General features: G+C 39.8%; 1 protein-coding gene across 2 annotated transcripts in view; it reads left to right on the top strand.

Annotated features, from left to right (window-relative positions):
• Positions 1 to 18,822, top strand: part of EFR3B (EFR3 homolog B) — a 39,231-nt gene extending 20,409 nt beyond the window's left edge. For both annotated transcript variants that reach the window (XM_033056085.2, XM_033056084.2), the window contains exons 10-23: positions 877 to 1,059; positions 2,882 to 3,011; positions 4,668 to 4,719; positions 6,070 to 6,242; positions 7,168 to 7,243; positions 8,320 to 8,481; positions 9,782 to 9,910; positions 10,430 to 10,497; positions 11,124 to 11,251; positions 12,009 to 12,100; positions 13,561 to 13,609; positions 15,147 to 15,253; positions 16,659 to 16,708; positions 17,625 to 18,822. In XM_033056085.2, coding sequence (XP_032911976.1) covers positions 877 to 1,059; positions 2,882 to 3,011; positions 4,668 to 4,719; positions 6,070 to 6,242; positions 7,168 to 7,243; positions 8,320 to 8,481; positions 9,782 to 9,910; positions 10,430 to 10,497; positions 11,124 to 11,251; positions 12,009 to 12,100; positions 13,561 to 13,609; positions 15,147 to 15,253; positions 16,659 to 16,708; positions 17,625 to 17,772 — 1,547 coding nt within the window. In that variant the 3' untranslated portion in view covers positions 17,773 to 18,822. The remainder of the gene's footprint in view (positions 1 to 876; positions 1,060 to 2,881; positions 3,012 to 4,667; positions 4,720 to 6,069; positions 6,243 to 7,167; positions 7,244 to 8,319; positions 8,482 to 9,781; positions 9,911 to 10,429; positions 10,498 to 11,123; positions 11,252 to 12,008; positions 12,101 to 13,560; positions 13,610 to 15,146; positions 15,254 to 16,658; positions 16,709 to 17,624) is intronic.
• Positions 18,823 to 23,644: the final 4,822 nt, after the last annotated feature.

Raw genomic sequence — 23,644 nt, 5'->3', positions numbered from 1 at the left:
GGATTCCTGGAATTCCCACCCCTAAAAACTGGGAATGGGGCATTTTTTCCATGCCACAGTCCCAGGATTCCCCGGATTCCCAGGATTCCCAGAATTCCTGCTGCTGGGAACTGGGAATGGAATGGTTCTTTCACCCCAGAATTCCCAGTGCTAGGAAGTTTCCAGTACCAGGAATTCCAGGAATTCCAAGAATTCTAGTATGAGAAAAACACCCCATTCCCAGATCCCAACACTGGAAATTCCAGGAATTCCTGGTACTGGAAACTTCCTAGCACTGGGAATTCCCAGTTCCCCATGCTGGGAATCCCAGGGATCCTGGGAATTGCAGGAATTCCTGTGTGAAAAAAACACCTGATTATTGGTTTTCAGCACTGGGAATTCCGGCCATCCCGGTCATTCCGGCATGAAAAACATGTGGCACTCCCATGATTCCCATCGCTGGGAATCCTGGTAATTCCAGTGTGTCCCAGTGAATTCCAGTGAATCTCAGTAATCCCGGTGTGTCCTGGTAAATCCTCGTGTGTCCCAGTAATTCTGGTAATTCCGGTAATCCCGGTAACCCTGGTGTGTCCCGGTGATTCCCGGTGATCCCGGTGTGTCCCAGTAATCCCAGTGATCCCAGTAAATCCTGGTGAATCCCAGTGAATCCTGGTAATCCCTTAGTGTCCTGGTGATCCTGGTGTGTCCCAGTGAATCCCGGTGATCCCAGTAAATCCCGGTAATCCCAGTAAATCACGGTGATCCCAGTAAATCCTGGTGAATCCCAGTGATCCCAGTAAATCCTGGTGATCCCGGTGTATCCCAGTAATCCCAGTGATCCTGGTGATCCCAGTAAATCCCAGTGATCCCAGTAAATCCCGGTGTGTCCCGGCGCAGGCCCCACGGTGCTGGAGGTGTTCAACACCCTCCTGCGGCAGCTGCGCCTCAGCATCGACCTGGCCCTCAGCGCCTGCGAGCCCCCGGCCACCGACGGCCACACCGCGGCCACCGACCGCCGGCCAGCGGCCACCAGCGCAGCGCAGGAGCGCGGCTTCCAGGAGGCCGTGATCAGAACCATCGGTGAGCGCTCCTGAGGGGTTTGATGGGAATTCTGCGGGAATTCCTGGCTGTTGTTTTTAATTAGGTTTTATGGGGTTGTTCCTGTTGTTCCCAGTCCCATCCCCATTCACACCATTCCCATTATTGCCATCATCCCCATCATTCCCCTTCCTTTTCCCGCTCTCATCCCCACCCATGATTCCCATTATTCCCATCATTCCCATATTCCCGTACTTCCTGTTGTTCCCATTCCCATGATTCCCATCATTCCCATATTACCATACTTCCTGTTGTTCCCACTATTCCCATTATTCCCACCATTCCCATTATCTCTCGTTACAAGGGCGTGACGTATTGTTGGTTTTTCCACATCTCTGTTGTTCCCATTCTCACCATTCCATTATTCCCATCATTCCCACAGCTCCCCTTATTCCCATTCCCATTCCCATTCCCACCATTCTCACCATTCCCCTCATTCCTACATTCCCACCGTTCCCATTATTCCCATTCTCACCATTCCCATCATTCCCATTATTCCCGTCATTCCCACCATTCCAATTATTCCCAGTAATGATTCCCATTATTCCCATTACGCCTGTTAATTATTACCATTATTCCTGTTACTCCCATTCATTATTTCCATTCCCATTAATTAATCATTAATTATTCCCATTAATTAATCATTCCCAGTAATTATTCTCATTCACTATTCCCATTAATTGTTCCCGTTCATTATTACTGTTCACTATTCCTGTTATTCACGTTAATTATTCCCATTTTTCCCATTATTCCCATTAGTTACTCCAATTCATTATTCCCGTTCATTATTCCCGTTCATTATTCCCATTATTGCTGTTAATCATTCCTGTTGATTAATCATTCCCATTAATTATTCCCATTCATCATTCCTGTTAATCATTCCTGTTAGTTAATCATTCCCATTAATTAATCATTCCCATTACCCATTCTTGTTCATTATTCCCTTTATTCCTGTTAATTATCCCAATTAATTATTCCCATTGTTACCATTAGTCATTCCCATTAATTATTCCTGTTAATTAATCATTCCCATTAATTATTTCTATTATTCCTGTTCATTATTTCTGATATTCCTGTTCATTATTCTCATTAATCATTCCCATTAATTATTCCCATTAATAATTCCCATAGTTAATAATTCCCATTAATTAATCATTCCCATTAATTAATTACTCCTGTTATTTAATCATTCCTGTTAATCATTCCTATAGTTAATCATTCCCATTAATTAATTATTCCTATTAATTAATCATTCCCATTAACTAATCATAATAATTCCTATTAATCATTCCCATTAGTTAATCACTCCCATTAATTAATCATTCCTGTTACTCATTCCCATTCATTATTCCCGTTTATCGTTCCCATTAATCATTCCCTTTAATTGATCATTCCCATTAATTGATTATTCTCATTAATCATTCCAGTTAGTTAATCATTCCCATTCATTGATCATTCCTGTTACTCATTCCCATTAATTAATTATTTCCATTAATCATTCCCGTGAATCAACCTTCCCATTAATTAATCATTCCCATTAATCATTCCCATTAATTAATCATTCCCATTACTCATTCCCATTCATTATTCCAGTTAATCATTCCCATTAATCATTCCCATGACTGAACACTCCCATTAATTAATTATTCCCATTAATTAATTATTCCCTGTAATTATTCCCATTATTCCTATTATTCCCATTAATTGCTCATTCCCATTAATCAATTAACTGCTCACCTCTGTTAATTAGCTGTCCCCGTTAATGAATAATTAATTAATTTATTAATTACCCCCCTCACGCCAGGCTCGTTTTCGGGGACGCTGCCGCCGTACCAGCAGTCCGAGGTGATGATTTTCATCATGAACAAAGTTCCCATTCCCGAGAATTCCCAGAATTCCCGGAATTCCCTGGAGCCCCCGGCCGGACCCGATGGGTGAGGCCCCGCCCCTTGTTCCCAAAATTCCCAAAATTTCCCCAAATCCCCATAAAAAAATCAGGAAATCCCTCCCCACAAAACAAGAAAAAAATTTCCCTAATTCGAAAATGTTCCCAAAAAACCCAAATTCCAAAAAAGCCCAAATCCCAGAAAATCCCTAAATCCAAAAAAAAACCCAAATTAAAAAAACCCCCAAATCTCAAAAAAATCCTAAATCTCAAAAATAACAGAATTTAAAAAAACCAAATCAAATTTTAAAAACCCCAAGTCCCAAAAACCCTCAAATTTAAAAAAATCCTCCAAATAAAAAGAGCCCCATAATTCCCCAAAACCCCAAAATAAAAGAAACACCAAATCACCAAAACCCCAAATCCCAAGAAAAACTCCAATTCCAGAAAACCCCAAAATTCCAACAAACCCAACCCCAAATCCCAAAAAACAAAAAAAAAAATTTTCCAAAAAAACCACCAAATTAAAAAAAAATCCCCCAAAAAAACACATCCCAAAAACTCCAAAATTCAAAAAACCCAACCCCAAATCCCAATAAAACCCAAATCCTCAAAAAATCCCTGTTCCCTGAACAAAACCCAAATCCCAAAGCCCCCAATTAAAAAAAACAAAACCAAGAATTTAAAAAAAATCCCAATAAAAAACCCCAATTTGGGATTTTGGGGGGATTTTTTTTTTTTTTTCATTTGGGGAATTTTTTGAGGATTTTGGGTTGGTTTTTTGGGATTTGGGGCTTTTTCTGGGATTTAGGTTTTTTTCTGGGATTTGAGGTTTTGGGTGGATTTGGGTTTTTTGGGGATTTGGGGACTTGGGATTTTCAGGATTTGGGTTTTGTTGGGATTTGGGATTTGGGTTTGTTGGGATTTGGGGTTGAACTTCTTGGAATTTTGGGGATTTGGGGATTGTTGGGATTTGAGGATTTCTTTGGGATTTGGGGTTGGGGTTTTTGGAATTTTGGGGGTTTTGAGATTTGGGGGTTTGGGGATTTTTAGGATTCAGGGATTTTTGGGATTCGGGGTTCTCTTTGGAATTTGAGGTTTTTGGGGGGATTTGGGGTTGGTTTTGGGGATTTGGGATTTTCACATTTGGTTTTTTCTCTTTATTTGGAGGAGTTTTTTGAGTTTTGGGTTTTTCTGGAGATTTGAGACTTTGCTGGGATTTGGGATTTTTTTGGGATTTGGGCACTTTTTAAAGATTTGGGGTCTCTTGGGCTTTTGGGGTTTTTTGGGATTTTGGGCATTTATTTGGGATTTGGAGACTTTCCAATATTAGAGCTCTTTTGGGATTTTCTGGGATTTGGGTTTTTTTGTGATTTGGGGTTTTTTTGGCTTTTCTATGAATTTGTGGGATTTTTTAAAAGGATTTTAGCAGATTTTTGGGCTTTATGGGATTTTTCAATTAGGGTTTTTTGGGATGCTTTTTGAATTTGGGATTTTTTGTAGGATTTGAGAATTTTTTATAGGATTCCACCCTTTTTATAACATTTAAAATTTTCTTACAACCAAACAATTCCTCTCCCATTTCCCCTTTTTTCCCTTCCCAGCTTTTCCCAGAATTTCCCCCTGTCTCCAACCCCTTTTTTATTTTTTTGGGATCAAAATTTTTCCCCCAAATCCCCAAAATCCCGAATTTTTTTCCTCCTAGGGAAAACCGGAACCGCCTGACACAGATCATGCTCCTGAAATCCCTCCTCCAGGTAGGAAAAAAACAAATTGTAAAAAAAATAAAATTTAAAAAAATTTTAAAATCTTGATTTAAAAACAAAAGTTGATTGTTTTTTCAAATTTGTTGATTTTTCCCCAAGAATTTCTTGATTTTCCCAACAAATCCCGGTATTTTTTTTAACAAATTTGTTGATTTTTTGGTTACATTTTTTCCTAAAAATTTTTTTAATTGCTTATTCCAGAGGGGAAAAAAAATCCTGTGGGAATTCCGGAATCCCAAAATGTAGAGAATTTGAAAAAAAAAAAGTGTTGATTTTTTTTAACAAATCCTGGCATTTTTAAAACAAATTTGTTGGTTTTTTTTACCTAAAAACTTTTTGATCAGTTATTCCAGAGGGAAAAACATCCTTTGGGGAATTCCTGAATCCCAAAATTCACAAGAATATTTTTCTTATTTAAAAATTAATTAATTTAATTTAATTTAATTATACAATTTTTTAAAATTAGAAAATTTTTTTAAACTTCTTTTTTTTTAATAATAAAAAATTCTTGATTTTTTTAAACAAAAGTTGTTGATTCTTTTCCACAAATTACTTGATTTTCTAAAAAAATTCTTTGATTTTCCCCAATAATTGCGAGATTTCCCTGCGGTTTTGTCTCCCCCTTGTGGAATTCCCGAATCCCAAAATTCAGAAGAATTTTTTTTTTTTATTAAATTAAATTAAGTTAAATCACTTTTAAAATAAAAAAAACCTAAAAATTCTAAAATTAAAAATTAAAATCCTTGGTTTTTTAAAAAAAATTTGATTTTTTTTTCCCCACAAATTTGTCAATTTTCCCCAAAAATTCATTGATTTTCCCCAATAATTGCGGGATTTCCCCACGGTTTTGTCTCTCCCTTGTGGAATTTCCAAATCCCAAAATTCGCAAGAATATTTTTTTTTAATGAAATTAAATTAATTTAATTTCATTAAAAAACCTAAAATTTACAAATAAAACAAAAATCTTGATTTAAAAAAAATAAAATTAATTTTTTTCCCCACAAATTTGTCAATTTTTAAAAAAAATTCGTTGATTTTCCCCAGTAATCACGGGATTTTCCCGCGGCTTTGTCTCCCCCTTGTGGAATTCCCGAATCCAAAAATTCATGAGAATATTTTTTTTTAAATGAAATTAAATTATATTAATTTCATTTTAAAATAAAAAAAAAAAGTTAAAATAAAAAATATTTATTTTAAAAAAAAAATCAATTTTTTTTCCCACAAATTTATCAATTTTCCCCAAAAATTCATTGATTTTCCCCACAACTCCCGCCATTTCCCCGTGGTTTTGTCTCCCCCTTGTGGCATTCCCGAATCCCTTTTTCCCCCTCTGGCTCCCAGGTCTCGGTGGGGTTCCAGTGCAGCAGCATGCTGACGGCACTGCCCAGCGCCTTCCTGGAGCGGCTGCTCTCGGCCGCGCTGCTGCAGGACCCCGAGATTCGCATCTTCGTCCTGGAGATCCTCTGCAGCTTCATCGACCGCCGCGGCAACCGCCACAAGCTCTGCCCCGAGAGGTGACACCAGAGGGGGTGGGGATTTGGGGATTTGGGGTTTGGGGGATTTTTTGAGATTTTTTTTAGGGATTTTTTGAGATTTTGGGGGGGATTTTTGTGATTTTTTGGGGTTTTGGGGGGGATTTTTGGGAGAGTTTTTGGGATTTTTTGGAGTTTTTTGGGTATTTTTTGGAATTTTTTTAGGGATTTGGGGGGGGGGATGTTTTGGGGTTTTTAGGGATTTTTTTAGCGATATTTTGAGTTTTTTGGGGGGTTTTTTTGTGATTTTTGGGGGATTTTTGGGGGATTTTTGGGGATTTTTTTAGGTGCTTTTTGGGGGGGGATGTTTTGGGGTTTTTTAGGGATTTTGGAGGGATTTTGGGGGGATTTTTTTACTATTTTGGGGGAATTTTGGGGATTTTTTAGGGATTTTTTTTTTAAGGAATTTTTTGGAATTTTTTTAGATTTTTGGGGGGGTTTAGGGATTTTTTGAGATTTTTTGGGGGAATTTTGGGGGGGTTTTTTGGGGGGTTTTGTAGGAATTTTTTGGGGTTTTTTGGGGATTGTTTTGTGATTTTTTTAGGGATTTTGGGGGGGATGTTTTTGGATATTTTAGGGATTTTTCGGGGATTTTGGGGGGATATTTTTAAATTTTTGGGGGATTTTTGGTGGGTTTTTTACAGATATTTTGGGGATTTTTGGGGGTTTTTTTATTTATTTATTGAGATTTTTTGGGCCATTTTTTAGGTATTTTTGGGGGAATTTTTTGGGGGGACTTCTGTGATTTTTTGGGGATTTTAGGGATTTTTTTGTGATTTTTTGGGGGATTTTGGGGGATTTTTTTACACTTTTGGAGGATTTTTTTTCCCTTGGATTCTTTGGGATGGACCCTTCCCATCCCATAATTCCTGATTTTTTTCCTGGATTTTCCGGAATTTCCCGGCAGCTCCGTGGGTGATGTCTCGGCGCTGAAGCTGAAGGTGGAGAAATGTTCCCGCCAGGATTCCGTCTTCATGAAGAAGGTTTGGAAAAATCCCGGGGAAATCCTGGAAAAATCCTGGATTTTCTCAAATTTTGGGGATTCCTGACCCGGGAATTTCCTGGGAATTCCGGTCCCGTGGGATTCCAGCTCATCCCAAGGGGTTTTTGGGATTCCCAAATTTGGGATTTGTTGCCTTTTCCTGGATTTCTCTGTTGGGAATTTTCCTTGGGGTCGTTCCTCGGGAATTCCTGAATCCCAAAGAACTGTGAGAAATCCCAAAAATCAAAAAAAATCCACCCCCAAAATCCCCCCAAAATTCTCCAAAAATCCCCTAAAATTCCCAAAAATCCCCTCAAAGAATTCCCAAAACTCAAAAAAATCCCCTCCAAAAATCCCTAAAAATCCCCCTGAAAATCGCGAAGAATTCCCAAAAAACAATCCCCAGGACATCCAAAAAAATCCCCCAAAATACGAAAAAAAAAGTCCCAGAAAAATCCCAGAAAAATCCCTAAATAATCCCCAAAATATCCCAAAAATATCCCAAAATTATCCAAAAAAAATCCCAAAAAATCCCCCAAAAATCCCAAAATATCCCCAACAAAAATCCCAAAAAATCCCCCCCCAGAAAAATTTTTTAAATCCCCCAAAATATCCCAAAATATCCCAAATAAAACCCCCAAAAAATCCCCAAAAATCCCCCAAGTTCTTTTTAAGTCCTCAAAAAAATCGCGCAAAAATCCCTGAAAAATCCCTAAAAATATCCCCCACAATTCCAAAACAAGTCCCAGAAAAATCCCAGAAAATCCAAAAAAAATCCCCAAAAGATCCCAAATTTATCTCAAAAAATCCCCCCAAAACCCCTAAAAAATCCCTAATAATAAAAAAAACCCCTAAAAAATCTCTTAAAAATCTCTGAAAAATCCTAAAAAATCCTTAAAAAATAAAAAAATCCCCAAAACATGCCTCAAAAACCCCCAAAAAATCCCAAGAAATCTTCAAAAAATCCCAAAAAAATCTCCAAAAAATCCAACAAATCCCCAAAAAACCCCCCAAAAAGCTCCCCCAAGCAATCCCTCAGAAATCCCAAAACCTTCCCAAACCCCTCTGTGTCCCCAGCACGGCTCGCAGCTGCTGCGGGTGCTGTTCCTGCTGGCCCAGCAGGGCAACAATTCCCGCGATCACTTCCGGGCCCTGTTCCGCCTGCTGGCCCTGCTGGCGCTGGAGCTCGCCACCGACGACGTCATCACCGACCTCGTGCGCCTCGCGCTCGCCCTGCAGGTACTGAGGAATTCTGGGAATTTGGGGGAATTATGGGAATTTTTTTTAATTTTTTAAAAAATTTTTTTAAATTTTTCCTTTATTTTTGGGGAATTTTTGGGGAATTTTTTGAGGATTTTGTTGGGATTTGGCGTTTTCTTAAGATGGCGTCATCACCGACCTTGTGCGCCTCGCGCTCGCCCTGCAGGTACCAAATTTTCCATGGATTTAGGGTCTGTTCCCAATAGATTTTCCATGGAATTTTCCATAGATTTGGGGCTGTTTCTGGAATTTTCCCTGTGTTTGGAGTGGTTCCCGATGGATTTTCCAGAATTTTCCATGGATTCGGGGTCTGTTGATTTTCTGGAATTTCCCTGTATTTGGGGTCAGCTTTCGATGGCTTTCCCCTGTGTTTGGGTCAGTTCCCGATGAATTTATTTTCCGGAACATTCCCTGTGTCCGGGCCTGTTCCCGATGGATTTTCCAGAACATTCCCTGTGTCCGGGTGTGTTTCTGATGGATTTTCCGGAACATTCCCTGTGTTCGGGCCTGTTCTCAGTGGATTTTCTGGAATGTTCTCAGTACTGGGGTCTGTTCCCAATGGAATTTCTGAAACGTTCCCTGTGTCCGGGCCTGTTCCCGATGGATTTTCTGGAACGTTCCCTGTGTCCGGGACTGTTCCCGATGGATTTTCCAGAACGTTCCCTGTGTCCGGGACTGTTCCTGATGGATTTATTTCCGGAACGTTCCATGTACTGGGGCCTGTTCTCAATGGATTTATTTTCCAGAACATTCCCTGTGTCCGGGCCTCTTCCCAACGGATTTATTTTCTGGAACGTTCTCTGTGTTCTGGTGTGTTCCCGATGGATTTTCTGGAACATTCCCTGTGTCTGGGCCTGTTCCCGATGGATTTTCTGGAACGTTCCCTGTACTGGGGCCTGTTCCCGATGGATTTATTTCCGGAACGTTCCCTGTGTCCGGGCCTGTTCCCAATGGATTTATTTTCCAGAACATTCCCCGTACTGGGTTCTGTTCCCAGTGCAATTTCCGGAACGTTCCCTGTGTTCAGGCCTGTTCCCGATGGATTTTCTGGAACATTCCCTGTACTGGGGCCTGTTTCCAATGGATTTATTTTCCGGAACGTTCCCTGTGTTCAGGCCTGTTCCAAATGGATTTTCCGGAACGTTCCGTGTACTGGGGTCTGTTCCTGATGGAATTTCCGGAACGTTCCGTGTACTGGGGTCTGTTCCTGATGGAATTTCCGGAACGTTCCGTGTACTGGGGTCTGTTCCTGATGGATTTCTTTTCCGGAATGTTCCAGGCGCTGGCACAGGAGGATCCGTCGCTGCCGGGGCGGAGCCGCTGCGCGCTGCTGGCCCTGAGCGCCGCCTTCCTGCACCTGCTGGGGCAGCTCCTGGGGATCCCTGCGCTCCTGCAGCACACACAGGAGGTGAGGATCCCAAAATCTCGGAATTCCCAGAAATCCCAAAAAATCATGGAGTTCCAGGATGGTTTTATTGGGATTTTGGGGGTTTTAGGGTGGTTTTAGAAGGGTTTTAGGGGAGGTTTTGCAGGGATTTTGGGGTTTGGGGTTGTGGGTTTTTTAGGGTTTGTGGGGTTTTGAGGGTTGGGTGTTTTTGGGATTTTGGGGGGTTTTTTGAGTTTGGGGGTTTGGGGTTTTTTGGGGGTTTGGGTTTTTTGGGATTTGGGGTTTTTCAGATTTGGGTTTTTTGGGATTTGGGATGTTTTTGGGATTTGGGACTTTCTGGGGGATTTGGGATTTTTTGGGGATTTGAGATTTTTGGGGGATTTGGGATCTTTTTGGTTGGGGATTTGGGATTTGTTATTTTTTGGCGGGATTTGGGATTTTAAGTTGTGGGTGTGGGATGTTTTTGGGATTTGGTATTTTTGATTGTGGATTTGGGATTTTTTTGGGATTTGGGATTTCCCATCCCCGTGTCCCCCCCAGGTGATCCAGGCCCGGCAGAAGGAGGCTCCGTTCCTGCTGCCCCAGGAAGCTTTTGGAGACAACCCTGAGTGAGAATTCCCAAATTTCCACCCCTGGGATGGGCTGGAAGTCCCAAAAAATCCCTGGGAGCGTCCCCTAATTTTTCCAGGATTTTCTCAGGATATTCCGGATATTACCAGGATTTCTCCCAGGGGTTTTTTTCCGGATTTTTCCCAGGATTATCCCAGGATTTTTCCCGGGATTTTTCCTGGTTTGTTTTGGTTTTTTTTTTCCTGGATTTCCCCTGATTGTTCCAGGATTTTTCCTAGACTTTTCCCCCAGATTTTTTTCCATCATTTCCCCGAATTATTCCAGGATTTTTCCCGGATTTTTCCCCTCATTGTCCCAGGATTTTCCCAAGATTATTCCTGAATTTTTCCCTTTTTTCCCCCGGATATTTCCAGAATTTCTCCCAGGATTTTTTCCCATGATTTTCCCAGTTTATCCCAGGACTTTTTCTGGGTTTTTTTCCTGGATTATTCCCGGATTTTTTTCCACGATTTTTCCCGGATGTTCCTCTGATTGTCCCATGATTTTTCCAAGATTATTCCTGAATTTTTCCCTTTTTTCCCCCGGATTTTTCCACGATTTCTCCCAGGATTTTTTTCCCGGTTTATCCCAGGATTATCCCAGAACTTTTCCCATTTTCCCACAGGTCCTGTCCCAGCCTGGAGCAGCTGGGACCGGAATTTTTCCTCTGGCAAAGCAAAATCAGCGAAATCCTGGGGAGCAGCGGCTACAGCGCCGAGAGGATCAGCGCGCCCTACGAGCCCCAGAGCTCCGGTAACCGGGAACAACGGGAACGATTCTGGAATTTGGGGAATTATTTGGGGGGTTGGGAATTTTTGGGGGATTTTTCTGGAAATTTTAGGGATTTTTCTGGAAATTTGGGGGGATTTTTCTGGAATTGTTAGGGATTTATTTGGAAATTTTTGAGATATTTTTGGCATTTTTGGGGGGGACTTTTGGGGATATTTTGGGATTTTTTGAGCATGCATTGGGAATTTTTTGGAATTTTTCTGGAATTTTGGGGAGGATTTTGGGGGATTTTTCTGGAATTTTGGGGGGATTTTTCTGGAATTTTTTAGGGGGATTTGGTGTTTTGGGGATTTGGGGTTTTTGGCATTTGGTGGTTTTGGGTTTTTTGGTTTTTTTTGTGGGGGGATTTGGTGTTTCTGGGATTTGCTGTATTTTTGGGATTTGGTGGTTTGGGGATTTGGGATTTGGGGATTTGGTGTTTTCAGGATTTGGGGTTTTCTTGGTATTCATTTTTTTGGGGCATATTTTGGATAGAATTTGGGATTTTTTTTTTCCACCTCCCCATAACCCCTTGAACACCTCATTCCAGGTGGATTTTAGGGAATTTTCCTGGGATTTTTTTCCCCAAAATTTGGGGTTTTTTCCCCAAAATTTGGGGTTTTTTCCCAAAATCTGGGGTTTTTTTCCCCAAAATTCGGTGTTTCTCCCCAAATTTGGGGTTTATTTCCCAAAATCTGGGGTTTTTTTCCCAAAATTTGGGGTTTTTTTCCCGTTTTTGCAGACGAGGAGCGCCTGTCCAAGAGGAAGAGCATCGGGGAGACGATTTCCCTGCAGGTGGAGGTGGAGTCCAGGAACAGCCCCGAGCGAGAGCAGGTCCAGAATTCCCAAATTCCCGAAATCTTGCGGGGGGAAAAGTCCTGGAGGGGCTGCAAATCCACACAAAAAAAAAAAAAAAATTAAAAACAAGAAAGAAACCTCAAAAAATAGATAAGACAAAAAAACCCAAAAAACCAAACAAATGAAAATAAACAAAAAAACAACAAAAATCAAAAAAGGTCCACAAAAACCCCCAATGATAATAATTAATTAATAATAAATTATAAATTATCATAATTAATAACAATTAATATCATTAATAAATTAATAATAAATTATAAATTATTGTAATTAACAAATAATAATGAATTATAAAGAATTGTAATTAATAATAATTAATAATAATGAAAAACCAGATAAGACCAGAAAAACGCACACACCAAATAAACAAAAACAAACGAAAAACATCAGAACAAAATCCACAAAAAAACCAAACAAAAAAACCCCAAAAAATGAAAATAAACAAAAAACCAACATCAAAACAAAACCACAAAAAGTCCACAAAAAACCCACAATAACAATAATAAAATATTAAATAAAAAATTAAAAGTCCACAAAAAACCCAAAAAACAGATAAGACAAAAGAAATGAAATCCAAATAAATGAAAACAAACAGAAAACATCAAAACAAAAGAAAAAAAGCAACAAAAACCCCTCAAACAAATGATAAAAAGGAAAAATAACATCAAAACAAAACCACAAAAAGTTCACAAAAAACACAATAATAATAATTTAGAAATATAAAATAAAAAACAAAAAGTCCACCAAAACAAACAAAAACAGATAAGACAAAAAAAACCCAAAACAAACAGAAACCCCCAAATAAATGAAAACAAACAAAAACCAACAAAAACCAAAACCACAAAAAACAATAACCCCAAAGAAAAGAAAATAAACAAAAAAACCCAAGAAATTCACAAAAAGTCCACAAAAACTCCAAAAATAATAATAAAAAATATAAAATAAAAAACAAAAAGTCCACCATAAAAACCCAAAAAACAGATAAGACAAAAAAACCCAAATAAATGAAAACAAACAAAACAACAAAAAGCCACAAAAAACAACCAAAAACCCCCAAAAAATGCAAATAAACAAAAAAATCAACATCAAAACAAAACCACAAAAAGTCCACAAAAAAACCCAAAATAATTTAAAAAAAAAGTCTAAAAAGCCCCAAAAACAGATAAGGTAAAACAAAAAAACCCCAAACAAATGAAAAAAAAAAGAAAAATCAACATCAAAACAAAACCACAAAACATCCACAAGAATTCCCCAAAATATTCCCCAAAAATCCCGAAAAACTCCAAAAGAATTCCCAAAAATCCCAAAAATTCCCCCCCAAAAATTCCCAAAAATCTCCTGAAAACCCTCTAAAAATCCCCCAACCGAATTCCCATCCAGAATTCCAGGATTTTCCCGGAATCTCATCCCAATTTTCCTTTTTTTTTTTATTCCAGAGAGCCCCAGCTGAGGAGATCACCTACGAGACGCTGAAAAAAGCCATCGGTGAGGGGGAAATCCTGGGAAATTCCGGAAAATTCTGGGAACTCTGGGAAATTCTGGGAATTCTGGGAATGGGAGGAGCTTGAAAAATCCAGGCTGGGAATTCTCAGAGATTTTGATCCCAAAATTGCAGGAATTCCCAGAGTTCTGGGATTAAAAAAAAACAAATCAAGAATTCCCAAAATCCCTCAAAACGACCAAAAAAATTCCCTGCTGCTTTTCCCGCTGTTTTCCCACCATTTTTCTCAATTTTCCCGCTGCTTTTCCTGCTGTTTTTCTTGCTGTTTCCCTTGCCATAATTCCCATTTTCCCCTCTGTTTTTCCCTTGCTATTATTCCTATTTTTCCCCCCTCTCCGTTATATTTTTTTATTTCCCCCCCTGCAGTGGACAGCGTGGCCATGGAGGAGCAGGAGCTCATTCATTTATATTTATATTTATATTTATATTTATATTTATATTTATATTTATATTTATATTTATATTTATATTTATATTTATATATTTATATTTATATTTATATTTACTTTTATTTATTTTTATTTATAGGGTTCTTTTAATTTTATTTTTATTTATATTCCTGGTGGACAGCGTGGCGGTGGAGGAGCAGGAGCGCATTCCCAGTGTTATTTTCCCTCTCTCTCTGTTATATTTTTATTTTTATTCTTATTTTTATATATTTATATTTATATTTACATTTATATTTCCTTGCCCAGTGGACAGTGTGGCGGTGGAGGAGCAGGAGCACATTCATTGATATTTATATTTATATTTATATTTATATTTATATTTATATTTATATTTATATTTATATTTATATTTATATTTATATTTATATTTATATATGTTTACATTTATATTTTTATTTATATTTATATTCCCAGTGGACAGCGTGGCGGTGGAAAAGCAGAAGCGCATTCACTTATATTTATATTTATATTTATATTTATATTTATATTCATATTTCTTTTTATTTTCACTTTTATTTTTGTATTTTTATTTATATTTTCATTCCCAGTGGACAGCGTGGCGGTGGAGGAGCAGGAGTGCTTTCATTTATATTTACATTTATTTTTATTTTTATATATCTATATTTATTTTTATTTTTACTTTTTTTTATATTTTTATTTTAATTTTTATATTTACATTTATATTTCATTCCCAGTGGACAGTGTGGCAGTGGAGTAGCAGGAGCACATTTCTGGTGTTATTTTCCCTCTCCCTCTGTTATATATTTTTTTTAATTTTTGTATTTGTATTTATATTTATATTTTTATTTTTATTTTTATTTACATTAATATTTATAATTTTCAGTGGACAGCATGGCGGTGAAGGAGCAGGAGCGCATTCATTTATATTTACATTTACATGTATATTTATATTTATATTTATATTTATATTTATATTTATATTTATATTTATATTTATATGTTTATTTTTATTTTTGTATTTGTATTTATATTTATATTTATATTTATATTTATATTTATATTTATATTTATATTTTTGTATTTGTATTTATATTTATATTTTCATTCCCAGTGGACAGCGTGGCGGTGGAGGAGCAGGAGCGCGAGCGCCGGCGCCAGGTCGTTGAGCGGTTCCAGACGGCGCCGTTCGAGGAGATCGCCGCGCACTGCGGGGCCAGGGTCAGCGGGGAGATGCACACAGGGACAGGGAGAATCCACAGGGAAAATCCCGGAATTCCGGGAATTCCAACGGGAATGGAACAGGGGAAGGGCTGGGGTGGGAGAGTGGGAGGGAAAAGGCACAAAAACGCCCCAAAATGGCCCCAAAAAAACCAAAACTCACAGAAAATACAAGGGGAGAAAGGGGACAAAAAGGCCCAAAACGGCCCCCAAAAAAACCCCAAAAGTCACAGAAAACACCAGAGGTAGAAAGAGCCAAAATGGCCCCAAAACAGCCCCAAAAAAACCCAAAACTCACAGAGAAGACAGGAAGGGAAAAGCCCAAAATGGCCCCAAAAAAACCCCAAAACTCATGGAGAGCACAAGGGGGAAAAGCCCAAAAAGGTCCCAAAACAGCCCCAAAAAAATCCCAAAACTCACAGAGAACAGAATGGGGGAAAGGGGACAAAAAGGCCCAGAATGTCCCCAAAAAACCCCAAAAGTCACAGAAAACACAAGAGGCAAAAAGAGCCAAAATGGCCCAAAACAGCCCCCAAAAAACCCCAAAACTCACGGAGAACACAAAAGGCGAAAAACCCAAAATGGCCCCAAAAATTTAAGAACAAGGAGCCCCTAAGAGTGAAAACGCCGCTGGAATTTCCGGTATTCTCCCAGTTTTTCCTGAGAATGGGAATTCCTGATTTTTCCCTGGGAATGAGGATTGATTTATTCCCAGTTTTTATCGGAATCAGGACTGATTTATTCCTGATTTTCTGGGATTATTCCTGGTTTTTATGGGAATCAGGATTGATTTATTCCCAGTTTTCCCTGAGATTTATTCCCAGTTTTTATGGGAATGAGGATTGATTTATTCCTGTTTTTCCCTGGAAATCGGGATTGATTTATTCCTGGTTTTCTGGGATTTATTCCCAATTTTCATGGGAATCAGGATTGATTTATGCGTATTGTTTTCCCAGGGATTTATTCCCGATTTTTCCCTGTGAATCAGGACTGAGTTATTCCCAGTTTTTTGGGATTTATTCCTGGTTTTTATTGGAATGAGGATGGATTTATTCCCGGTTTTCCAGGATTTATTCCCAGATTTTATGGGAATCAGGATTGATTTATTCCTGGTTTTTATGGGAATGAGGATTGATCTATTCCTGGTTTTATGGGAATCAGGATGGATTTATTCCCGGTTTTCCCTGGGATTTATTTCCGATTTTTCCCTGGGAATTAGGACTGATTAATTCCTGATTTTTATGGGAATCAGGATTGATTTATTCCCGGTTTTTATGGAAATCAGGATTGATTTATTCCCAGTTTTTTATGGGAATCAGGACTGATTTATTCCCAGTTTTCTGGGATTTATTTCTGATTTTTATGGGAATTAGGATTGATTTATTCCCGATTTTCCTTTCCCCAGGCCATGCTGCTGCAGAGCAAACTGAACCAGATCTTCGAGATCACCATCCGGTGAGGGAACCAGGAAATGAGCTGGGAATGAGGGAATTCAGGAATTTGGGATCAGGAATTCAGGATCGGGAATTTGGGATCAGGAATTCAGGGATTTGGGATTGGGAGTTCAGGATCAGGAATTGAGGATTGGGAATTTGGAATTGAGGACACGAATTCAGGAATGGGAATTCGGGATCGGGAATTCCAGACTGTGAATTTGGGATTGGGAATTCAGGAATGTGGGATTGGGGATTTGAGATCAGAGAAGGGAATTCAGGAATGGAGGCTGGGATTTGGGATCTGGGATGGGATTTGGGAATGGGAACAGGGAATTCGGGAATTTGGGAATTTGGGATCGGGAATTTGGGATCGGGAATTCAGGGATGAGCCAGCAATGTGGGAATGCAATGGAATTTGGGATTGGGGAATGGGATTTTGGGAATGGGGAGGGGAATTTGGGAATTGTACCAGGAGTTTGGGATTGGGAACGGGAACTTGGGATTTGAGGCTGGGATTTGGGAATGAGCCAAGATTTGGGATTGGGGATGGATTTGGGAACAGGAATTTGGGAATGGGATTGGGATTTGGGACAGGAGTTTGGGATCAGGGGCTGGGATTTGGGATCGGGATCTTTGGGATGGGGGTGGGGCACTGGGACCCCCTGGAATTCCCTTTTCCCTTCCCCTTTTCCCATCCCAAATCCCCTTTTCCTTCCCAGTTCTCCTGATCCCTTTTCCCATTCCAAATTCCCAGTTTTCCCGTTCCCAAATCCCCTTTTCCCATTCCCAAATCCCAATTTCCAATCCCAAATCCAGTTTTTCCCCACCCCAAATTCCCACTTTCTCCCATTCCCAATTCCCCAAATCCCGTCCTTCCCCCCGGTCCCGTCTCTTTTCCCGGATTTTTTCCCGGCTGATCCCAGATTTTCCCCCAGGCCGCCTCCGAGTCCCTCCGGCGCCGTCCCGCTCGCGCTGGGCCCCGCCCAGCCCCAATCCCAATCCCAATCCCAATCCCAATCCCAGCCCCAGCCCCACTCCATCCCCGTGTACGAGATGAAATTCCCGGATCTCTGCGTCTACTGAGCCGCGCTCGTCGGAATCACGGAATTCCCGAAATCCGTCGGCGTCGCCATCCCGAGATTTTTTTTTTTTTTTGGGGTTGTCCCAGGTTTTCCTGGGATTCCCGCTCTGATTCCAGGTTTTTGGGTGGGGGGAGAGGGAGGGGAGGAGCTCTGGGAATGGGGAATGGTCTGGGAAATCTGGGAATTCTCAGGGAAATCTGGGAATTCCGGTCGTGGAAAAGGCGGGAAGGGAGATCCTAAATCCAGGCTGGGAAAATCCCAACTGGAAAATCCTGGATGGAAAAATCTCAACTGGAAAATTCCAGATGGAAAAGCCCAGAATTCCTGGCTAGAAAATCCCAACTGGAAAATGTCAAATGGAAAAAATTTCCAGCTGCAAAATCCCAGAATTCCCAGTTGGAAAATCTCAAATGGAAAATCCTGGAATTCCCAACTGGAAAATCCCAGATGGAAAATCCAGATGGAAAATCCAGATGGAAAATCCCGGAATTCCCAGTTGGAAAATCCCAGAATGCTTGGCTGGAAAATCCCAACTGGAAAATTCTGGATGGAATAGACCAGAATTCCCAGTTGGAAAATCCTGGCTGGAAAAGCTTGGAATTCTCAGATGGAATATCCTGGAATTCCCAGCTGGAAAAATCCCAGATGGAAAATTCCATCTGGAAAATCCCAACCAAAAAAATCCTGGAATTCCCAGTTGGAAAATCCCAACTGGAACATTCCCAACTGGAAAATCCCAGCTGGAAATTCCAGGAAAATCCTGGTTGGAAAATCCTGGATGGAAAAATCCAGATCCCGGCTAAAGAAATTTTTTTTGGGAAAAATCCATCCTCAGGCTGCTCCAGAGGAACTGGGAATGCTGGGAATATTTGGAATATTGGGAATCTCAGGATAGTCCCAAATTTTCCAAATTTGCGGATTAATTTCCCTGGGTTTTGGGAATTCTTTTTTTTGGATCCCAAGGAATTCCTGGGAAAAACTTCTGAGGATTCCTGGGATCGAACTGGAGTGGGAAAACCTCAGGAATTCATGGGAAAAAACCCTGAATATTCAAAAAAAAAAAAAAAAAAAAAAAAAAGGGAATAGGGAAGGAAAATTCTCTAGGAATATAAATAGGGAATTCTGGGATTTGCTCCCAAATATTTTCCAAATGTCAGCAAAATTTTGGATTTTGGGATGGGAATTTCTGGGAAAAATCTGGGAAAATTTCCTGAGGTTTTTTTCCTACTTCCCATTCTGGGATTTTTTCTTTTCCTGGAATATCCCAAAGGATTCCCAAGGATTTCTGGGAATAAAAACCAGGAAAACCTCGAGAATTCCCAAAAAAAACCAGCAGGAAAAGGAAGAGGAATCCAGTGGGAAAGGTCCTGGGAGCAGCAAAATCCAGGAATTCTCCTGGCCCTGCCCATTCCTGGCGTTTCCCAAAATTCCTGGAATGTTGTTCCCAAAATTCCCTCCCTTTTTTCCCAAATTCCAGCTTTTTTCCCCCTGAAATTCAAGTCCTTTTTTTCCAAAATTCCTTCCCTCTTAAATTCCTGTTATTTATTTTTCCCAAAATTCCCTGGTTTTTTTCTTCCCCAAAAAATTCCAGTTACTTTTCCCAAAATTCCCTCCCTTTTCCCCCAAAATTCCCTCTCTTTTTCCCAAAATTCTGGTTATTTTTCATAAAATCCCAGTTCTTTTTCCCAAAATTCCATTTTCCCCCCCAAAATTTCAGATTTTTTCCCCCCCCAAAATTTCCCAGTTTCCCTTTTCCCCAAATCCCCATTTCCAGGGCCAGGAATTCCTGGAATTTCCCAATAAAAATTGACCTGGGCAGAGCAGCCTCCGAGTGTCTGGAATTTATTTTGGGAATTTGGGAACAGGGGGAGAGGGAGGGGTGGGATTGCCTTGGAGTTTCCTTGGAATTTTGGGATTTCCCTGGAATTTCTTTGGAATTACCTTGGAATTTCCCTGTAGCTTTCTTGGAATTTCCATTGGAATTTCCTTGGAATTTCCCTGGAATTTCTATGGAATTTTCTTGGAATTTCCAAATTGTCTCTGAATTTCCCTGGATTTTCTTCAGAATTTCCTTGAAATTTTCTAGGAATTTCCCAGGAACTTTCTGGGAGTTTTCATTGGAATTTCCTGGGAATTTCCTTGGAAAGCCCCAAACACCCAAATTCCAGGGGGAAAAAATCCCAAATCCTCTCAAAAAGCTCCAAATCCCCCAAAACTCCAAATCCTCCCCAAAAAACCCCAAACAAAACCCAAATCCCAAAATCCCAAAAACCCCAAAATCCCAAAAATCCAAATAACAAAACCCCCGAAATCCCAAAAACCCCAAATCACAAAAATAAAAAATCCCACAAATCCCAAAAATCCCACATCTCAAAAATCTAAAATTCCAAAAATCCCACATCCCAAAAAAAGGCCCCAAATTCCAGAAAGCCCCAAATCCCCCCCAAAAAAACCCCAAATTCCAAAAACTTCGGGAATTCTGGGATTTGCTCCCAAATATTTCCCAATAAAAACTGAGCTGGGCAGAGTAGCCTCCGAGTGTCTGAGATTTATTTTGGGTGGGGCTGGGATTTCCCTAAAAAAAAACCTAAATTCCCCCCCAAAAAACCCAAATTCTACCCCAAAAAAGTCCCAAAATCCCATAAATCCCACAAATGTCCCCAAATCCCCCAAAAAAGGGAAATCCAAAGGAACTTCCCAAAAATGCCCAAATCCAAAAAAACCCCAAATTCTACCAAAACCCCCAAAGAACCCAAATAAAACCAAAAATCCCCCCAAACTTCCCCAGAAACCTAAAATCCTCCAAAACCCCCCACAATTCCTAAAAAACCCCAAGTCCCAAAAAAACCCCAAATCCCAAAAAACCCCAAATCCCAAAAAAATCCCAAATCCCAAAAATGCTTTCAATTAAAAAAAGATCCAAGATCTCCCCAAAATCCCCCAAAAACCCCAAATCCCAAAAAATCCCAAATCCTCCAGAAAAACCCCAAAACCCACAAATCCCCAAAAAGTCCCAAATCCCACCCATTTCCAAAATCCCCAAAAACTTCCCTAGAGACCCCAAATCCCCCCAAAATTCCCAAATACTGAAAGAAAAATCCCAAATCCTCCAAAAATCCCCAAAGTCTCTAAAAAAACCCAAATCCCAAAAAACGCCAAATCCCAAAAATGTCCCCAATTAAAAAAATAAAATCCAGAATCTCCCAAAACCCCCAAAACCCCAAACAAACCCCAAATCCCAAAACTTCCCCAGAAACCCCAAATCCCAAAAAACCAAAACCCAAAAAACTTCTCCAAAAACCCCAAATTCCCCCAGAATTCAAAATCCCCAAAAAATCCCAAATCCCAAAAAAACCCCAAATCTCCCAAAACCCCACAATCCCAAAAAAAAGTCCCAAATCCCCCCAAAAACCCCAATTCCCCCAAATCCTAAAAACTTCCCCAAAACCCTGAATCCCCCCAAAATTAAAAATCCCAGAAAATGCCAAATCCCAAAAAAACCCAAAATCCAAAAAAAACCCAAAAAAAAAAAAAAAATCCCAGATCCCCCAAAAACCCCAAATCCCAAAAATTTCTCCAGAAACCCCAAATCCCCAAAAATTTCTGAAATCGCCAAAATCCCCCCAAAACCCCAAAGTGCCAGAATCAGTAATCAATAATCAATAATCAATAATCAATAACTAATAACGAATCATCAATGAGTGGTGATTATGAAATGAACAATCACCAATAACGAGTAATCAATAACGGTCAGCCACTAATAGCAATTAAAAATCAATTATTTATAACCACCCACCCCAATAATTTAAATAACTGACAATGGATTATTATCAATAATCAATAATTAAAACAGCCAATAACCCACAGTGATTGATTGGAAATCTGTTTATCCCGTTGTTGTTGTTCCCGCTGTCGTGTCGTGGATCTGTCGCAGGGCCCGGTGCAGGGGGAGCCTCCGGAGCAGCTCCGAGTGCTCGGGGACAGCGACTCCTGACGGGGAAAAACCGGGAACGCTGCCTGGAATTCCCACCAGATTCCCAAAAAAACCCACTCAAAATTCCCAAAAAACTCCTCAGAATTCCCCCCCAAAAAACCTCATCATAAAAATCCCCGGGAATTCTGAAAAATTGTTTGGAATGCCCTTCTAAAAATTCACTTGGAATTCCCAAAAAACTCCTTGCAATTCCCAAAAATCCTTTAGAATTCCCAAAAAATTCCCTTTGAAAGTCGCAAAGAAATCCCAGGGAATTCCCCCACAGAAAATCCCTGAAAATTCCCAAAATCCCCTCAGAATTCCCCCCAAAAAATCCCTTGAAATTCCAAAAAAATCCTTTGGAATTCCCAAGAAAAACCCACTTGGAATTCCAAAAAAATCCTTTGCAAAAAACACCACTTGGAATTCCCAAACATCCCTTTGAAATTCCAAAAAAATGTCTTTGGAATTCCAAAAAAACCCCCTTGGAATTCACAGAAAATCCTTGGAAAATCCTGGAAATCACTTAGGATGTCAAAAAAATTTCCTTGGAATTCCCCAAAAAATCCTTTTAAATTCCCCAAAAAAAAAATCCCTTTGGAATTCCCAAAAACCCCCTTGAAATTCCAAGAAAATCTCCTGGAAATCACTTAGGATGTCAAAAAAAAAATTCCTTGGAATTCCCAAAAAATCCCCTAAGAATTTTCAAAAAAATCCCAGAATTCCCAAAAAACCCCCAGAATTCCCACAATTCCCCTCTCACCGTCGCCGGTGACCGCGGTGACGTCGTCGGGGCGGGTCCCGGTGGGGTCGCGGTACCGGAGTTGCGCCCGGAATTCCTGGAACTCTCCGGAACTTTCAGCGGGAATTCGGTACCGGAAGCTCAGGAAGTTGCACAGGGAATTCTGGGAAAGGACTTGGACGGAGTCGGGGAATTCCTCCTGAGGAAAAAAATCAGGAATTTGGGGGGGTAAATTGGGAATTTTGGGAAAAAAATTGGGGGAAATTTTGGGGATTTTAGAAGAATTTGGGGCTTTTTAGGAAGAAATTAGGGAAGAATTTGGGGAAGGAATTTGGGAATTTGGAGATTTTTAGAGGGAATTTGGGGAATATTTTGGGAAATTTGGGAAGAAATTCGGGGATTTTGGAGAAAAAATTTGGAGAATTTGGGAATTTTGGGAATTCTGGGAAAATTTGGGGATTTTGGGAAGGAATTTGGGAGGAATTTTGGGGAGAAATTTGGGAAATTTGGGGGAAATTTGGCAATTATGGGAATTTTGGGAAGGAATTTGGGACAAAAATTGGGAATTTTGGGCCCTGCAAGATCCCAGAATTCTTTCTCACCCAGAATTCCCCAAAAATTCCCCAAAATTCCCCCAGAATTGCCAGAAATTGCAAAAAAACCAAAATCCAAAAAATTCCCCCCAAAATTCCAAAAGAACTCCCAAAAAACTCCCAAAAATTCCCCAACATTCCCAACACAAACTCCCAAAAAACTCCCAAAATTTCCCCAAAATTCCCAAAAGAATTCCCAAAAATTCCCAAAAGAACTCCCAAAACTTCCCAAAAAGTTTCCCAAAAATTCCCTAAAAGATTTCCTGAAATATTCCCAAAAGTTCCCAGAAATAAAAAAAAATGCCAAAAATTCCCCAAAAAATTCCCCAAAAATTCCCCAAAAAATTCCCAAAAATACCCCGAAAAATCCCAAAAAATTTTTTAAAAATCCACAAAATTCCCCAAAAAATTCCCAAAAATTCCCCCCAAAATTCCCCAAACAACTCCCAAAAATTCCCCCAAAATTAAAAAAAAAATCCCCAAATTTCCCAAAAAATTCCCCAAATTCCCTAAAAAAATTCCCCGAAATTCCCAAAAATACCCAAAAAAATTCCCAAAAAAAGCT

This window comes from Catharus ustulatus, chromosome 3 (genome assembly GCF_009819885.2).
Source record: "Catharus ustulatus isolate bCatUst1 chromosome 3, bCatUst1.pri.v2, whole genome shotgun sequence".
Taxonomy (NCBI): domain Eukaryota; kingdom Metazoa; phylum Chordata; class Aves; order Passeriformes; family Turdidae; genus Catharus; species Catharus ustulatus.
This window is presented reverse-complemented; position numbering and strand designations above follow the sequence as displayed.